The sequence below is a fragment of the Hyposmocoma kahamanoa genome, unplaced genomic scaffold (genome assembly GCF_003589595.1).
Source record: "Hyposmocoma kahamanoa isolate Upper Pololo Valley unplaced genomic scaffold, ASM358959v1 97395, whole genome shotgun sequence".
Lineage (NCBI taxonomy): Eukaryota > Metazoa > Arthropoda > Insecta > Lepidoptera > Cosmopterigidae > Hyposmocoma > Hyposmocoma kahamanoa.
Genome location: NW_020655367.1, coordinates 145,265 through 150,381, shown reverse-complemented (window position 1 = coordinate 150,381; position 5,117 = coordinate 145,265). Strand labels below are relative to the sequence as shown.

General features: G+C 65.0%; 1 protein-coding gene across 1 annotated transcript; it reads right to left on the bottom strand.

The window, feature by feature from the left end:
• Nucleotides 1-2,570: 2,570 nt before the first annotated feature.
• Nucleotides 2,571-4,804, bottom strand: LOC113238677 (mucin-19-like). Its single transcript, XM_026475514.1, has 2 exons — nt 4,494-4,804; nt 2,571-4,440 (listed from the first exon to the last, which is right to left on the bottom strand). Exons 1-2 carry the CDS (start codon nt 4,802-4,804, stop codon nt 2,571-2,573), a joined length of 2,181 nt encoding a protein of 726 aa, XP_026331299.1.
• Between the last annotated feature and the right edge of the window lie 313 nt (nt 4,805-5,117).

The window sequence follows — 5,117 nt, the reverse complement described above, 5'->3', positions numbered from 1 at the left end:
CTCCCAGGACTCCTCGCTATCGAGCATGGCGGCAACCACGCTCGGCAGCGAGAGGTCCTGCCCTACAGTCCCCGTCAGAGTGCGGCGCTGCTCATCCCACCGGCTACACACCTCTAGGGTGTGCTGCGCGGTGTCATCCGCAGCGCCGCACTCGTGGCACGACGGGGACGGTTCCCTCCTCGCCACCTTGTGCAGGTAGTGACCGAAGCAGCCGTGCCCGGTCAGCACCTGCACAAGGTGGTACGACAGTGGCCCGTGGGACCGGTTTACCCACTCTACGAGGACAGGGCGGATCGCCTCTATGGTACGAGCGCCATAGGGGGGATCCGCCAAGCCCTCTTTCCACCGGTCCCGCATGCGCTGCGCCGCGAGGCGGCGCTCCCGCTCCACCTCTTGAGGAGCGGGTCGCTCGCCTCGGTCCCTCATTCCCCGCCGGTAGGTGCGGACCTCCGCCAGGACCTCGGCTTCGAAGTCCCATGGCGGAGTACCGGCGAGGACGCATGCGGCAGCGCAGGCCACCGTCCTGTACGCCCTGCACATTCGCAGGGCGACCACCCTCTGGGGCCTCCTCAGCAGCGCCTTCGTCGCCGCTGATATGGCCCCACTCCAAATGGGAGCCCCGTATAAGGCCATACTCCGAGTCACCCCGGTGTATAGCCTTCTGCATGGGGCTCCCGGCCTCCCGAGGTTGGGCAGGAGCCTGCCCAACGCCGATGCGGCGCCCACTATTCGGGGAGCAAGTTGCCGGAAATGCTCCCCGAAGTTCCATCGCCGGTCCAGGACAAGTCCCAGATATTTCATCTGGGACTTGACCGGGACCGATACTCCCGCGATGGAGATGTGGGCGCCTGCCGGCACCGCCCAACCTCTACCCCTCCCGCCGAAGACGGCCACATCCGTCTTCGGCACGGCGACCTCGAGCCCCAGCAGCTGTATTCGGCGGACCACCATGTCCGCCGCTACTGAGGCTCTTCGAGCCGCCTCCTGGAAGGTGGTCCCCCGGACGGCCACCAGCGTGTCATCGGCGTACGCGACGACCGCCGTCCGGGGGAGCAGCGCGCCCCTCAACACCCAATCGTACCCCAGGTTCCACAGTAGTGGTCCTAATACGGACCCCTGGGGTACTCCGCACCTCATTGGGCGCTCGGCGCGCCTCCCTTCCCTCGTCTGGTAGAGCACCACCCTGTCCTCCAGGTAGTGCTCCACCAGACGGCTGAGGTACCTGGGGATATTATGGTACCTCAGCGCCTCCCTGATAACAGCGAAGGGGAGAGTGCCGAAGGCGTTGGCTATGTCCAACGACACAGCCACCACGCCTTCCCCCTCGCCGTTACCCTCCTCCACGATGTGTCGCAGCGACTCCAGGGCGTCCAGGGTGGAGAGTCCAGCCCTGAACCCGTACTGCCGCTGCGACACATCGGGGCCTGTCCCCCTCAGGTGTTCGTTGATCCTGGAGGCGATGATTCGCTCCAGGATCTTTGCCACCTCGTCCAACAGGACGAGGGGCCTGAACCCCGAGGGGGAGTCCGCAGGTCGGCCCGGCTTGGGCACCAGGACGAGCCTTCCCTCCTTCCAGCATCTCGGGAACAATCCCGTCCTCAAGCAGTCATCCATGAGATGCTTGAGGCGGGTCCCGAGATGCTTCAGGGCAATGCGAAGGACTCGCCCCGGTACCCCGTCCGGGCCGGGAGCCTTCTTCCGCCCTCGCAGCCGTCCCACCGCCCACTCCAACTCCCCATCGGTGATTTCCGGGGGGGGTTCCTCAGTCTGCCCCCCGTCTGCTCTGTGGGGCACCATGTGAGGGGGGGGGGTGGGGGGGGGGGGGGCACCACGCCTGGACCATGGCTGCTTCCTCTGCGAACTCAAGGTCCAGGCGGGTGAGTGCCCATGTCGGAAAGCCCCCCCGGGGGTCGTGTTAGAGGCCGTCGTGGGCGAATGGGAGACCCTCATCCGTATGTATTTATGATCTCGGGTCTCCTCGTCCTCCAGGACCTGCCAACCGGATACTCGCGTCGCTAGTGAGGGGGTCGCAAACGTGACGTCCACGATTGACCCCCCATTTCGCCGAACGCACGTGTTGGCATGGCCCCGGTTGAGGATGGCTAGCCCTAAGACTGCCGCCCAATTTTCCAACTCTGGCCCCCTGGCATTGGTGACCGGAGAACCCCACGCCGCGCTCTTGGCGTTGAAGTCCCCCAACACCAACACCGGCGTCGGAGCTGCCCTCCTCACCGCCCTCTCTAGGGTCTCCAGGAACGCCTGGAATTGGGCCAGGGAGCGGTTTGGAGAGAAGTACACCCCAATTAGGATGACTTCTCCCCACCTCGCCGCCACGAACCCTGACCCGCGTTCCTTCACCACTAGAGGGGGGGAGTTTCCGTCAGTCGACGCCACTATGGCCACCGTCTCCTCCCGATCCCCCGCCCAGTTTCCCCGTGGGGGGACAAAGTATGGCTCCGCCACAACCACCACCGCAACCCCCCACTCCGCCATAGCCTGGACCAATAGGTCTTGTGCCCTGGCGCAGTGGTTGAGGTTGCCCTGCAGTATTGTGTGGTGACGTGCTGGCATCACACGTCCATACTCTGTCCCTCAACAGGTGGGGGGCCTGGGGTCCCCGCCGGCTTGCCCTTTGTGGGGGGAGGAGCGCAAGATCGCCCGCCCATTAGATGGTCCGCTGGTCGGCGAGTCGCGGTGCAGACGGAGCACCGCGGGATCGCCGTGCACTCGGAGGCCGAGTGTCCGGTTTGGCCACACCTGAAACAGAGCCCGCTTCTGTCCACATTGGAGGGGCAAAGGGCTCTGGTGTGGCCAATCCCCATGCACTTGTAGCAGCGCATGGGGAGGGGCTCCATCACGTGAACCCCGGCAGAGGACCACCCCACCAACAGGCGGCCGGTAGCCGCCACCAATTGGGCTGCCGCTACTGAGCAGCGAACGAGTGCTGACCCTCTTCCATTGGGGGCCAACCTGACAGCTCCTACGCTCACAAGGGACGGGGAGCATTGGCCCTTCGCGGCCACCACCGTCCGGATCTTCTCTGGGGTAACCGACTCGTCTAAGCCGGTGACCCTCAGATCGGCGGTTTTGGTTGGCCGCGTTACTGTCGCCAGCCCCCCGATCACCTCCTCCAGCTTGGCCGCCAGGGTGTCGGCCTTCCCAGCGCTGGTCGCCCCGGCCACCTCGATTATGCGGGCACCCGTCTGGGTGTTCCGCACCCGCACGTGCGGGATGCCGAGGCTGCCCAAGTCCACAGCCGCGGTTGCCGCCTCGAGGACCCCTTTGTACGTGGCCCCCTTTTCCGCCACCGCTTCAGGCCTCAGGGTGATCACCACCGCCGATGATTTCGGGGTGGTGAGCGCCCTGGGTTTGGGGGCCGCCTGGGGGCCGGCAGCTGTCTTTTTGCCCTTCCTGGCCCTGCAGCTAATTACTTGCGACCAGGGCGTTGCCGCCTGGTCAGTGGCCGTGGGGGCCGCCGCATCAGAGGCGGCGGGGGCCGCCGCAGGAGGGGCGGCAACAGCCTTCGGCGGGGAAGCCTTCTTCTTGGCCGTCGCAGAAGGGGCGGCAGCAGCCTTCGGCGAGGGGGCGTTCTTCTTGGCCGTCTTCTTGGGCCGCAGGCCGGCGGGCGCGCTTCGGGCCGGGGAGGGGCCCGGTGTTGGCTCGAGTGCGGCTGCGGTGAGAGGCACCCTGGGAGAGACTGCAGCGGCGGTGGCGGCAGGCACTGCTTTGTCGGCGGACGATCCTCTTCTGCCGCCCAGTGGTGGTCTTAGGAACTCCGCGGGGAGGCGCCTTTCGATGTCGCTCAGGCGGGCGTCCATCATATTCCTCATCGAGGTGAATATGTCGCGCCTGAGGTCGTCAATGGCCTCCCTCACCCCCGCGTGCATCTCCGCGGAACTGCTCGACGGTGGGGCCACCTGCGCCTTGGCCTTGGCCATGGCGGAGGAGTGGGCCCCCCTCAGGGCCTTCACCTCTGCCTCTAGGGCAGCGAGCTGCCCCCTCATCCGGCGGTTGTCCTCCGACATCCGCCGCGCCGCCTCAGTCGCTGTCTCTCCACGATGAAGAACGTCGACGGCTCCCTCCACCTTTCTGACGGCCTCTTTTATGGCTTTGGCCATCGTCCCCTTGAGGTTGGAGGACTTGGCGGTCTCCGCTAAAATTGCCGCGAGGCCGTCTCGCGCCTCCTTGGCCAGGACCTCTCTCATGAGGTCCGCTGTGCCCTCGAGTTCAACCTCCCCGGCCTGGCCAGGAGATCGCTCCTCTTCGCCCGTCCCCGCGCTCACGTCCAGATTCCCCGCACTTAGTGAACGTGGGATGGGGAACGTGGGTCTATATGACCCGCCAGGGCCATCCGCGTCGGGCACACGAGAGCGAGGTCCCGTGTTAGCGTGACCCACACCGACAGCTCGGCCTCTCCGAGCTGTGTTGATTTTTGGAGCCCTATTGGGTTCCGGTGCCTCATCCTCACCCTCACGAGCACGTTTGGAGGGAACCGATGTCCTTTTGTCTGTGGCTTTGTGAAATCCGAGCGAAGAATCTCTTCGTCGGAGCTGTCCACGTACAACTGGGCCACTTCACTCGCCGGGCCAGGAGACTTTGGTCGGCGGATGAAGCGACCATGCTTGTCCCGCGGTTGGTGGGGCCTGTCTTTTACACTAGCCGCCTCCACTTCAGAAGCAGTATCGTGTCCGGTATTCGCCCATTGGTTCGTCGGTTGAGGGCCGAGGCCCTCGGAAGCATTATCACCGTCCTTCTCGGACACGCCATCAGGTGTGAAAAGATTTTTTTTATTTAGGTAATCCATATGGTTCCCACGAATATGGGGGAAGTATTCAGTCCACCCAGGCAGAGACCCCTGTACCTGGGTAACCCTAATACATCCTGGGAGGGCTGGAGGTATCCCAGGGATGGTCGCTAATGGGTAGGCGATATGCCCCGCCTACCAACCCGCCGAAGCAGGCGTGACGTCGCCGCGCGAGGCCCCGTGAAGGGGCGCCCCAACGACATCCCCTTTGGGCGTTTTTTATTGTGGTTGACTCCACTCGGGCCGACCAGCTAAGGGAAGCCCCCTGGTCCCAGTCGGTCGGTTGACTCTGTCGGGATAACAGGTCGCCCGG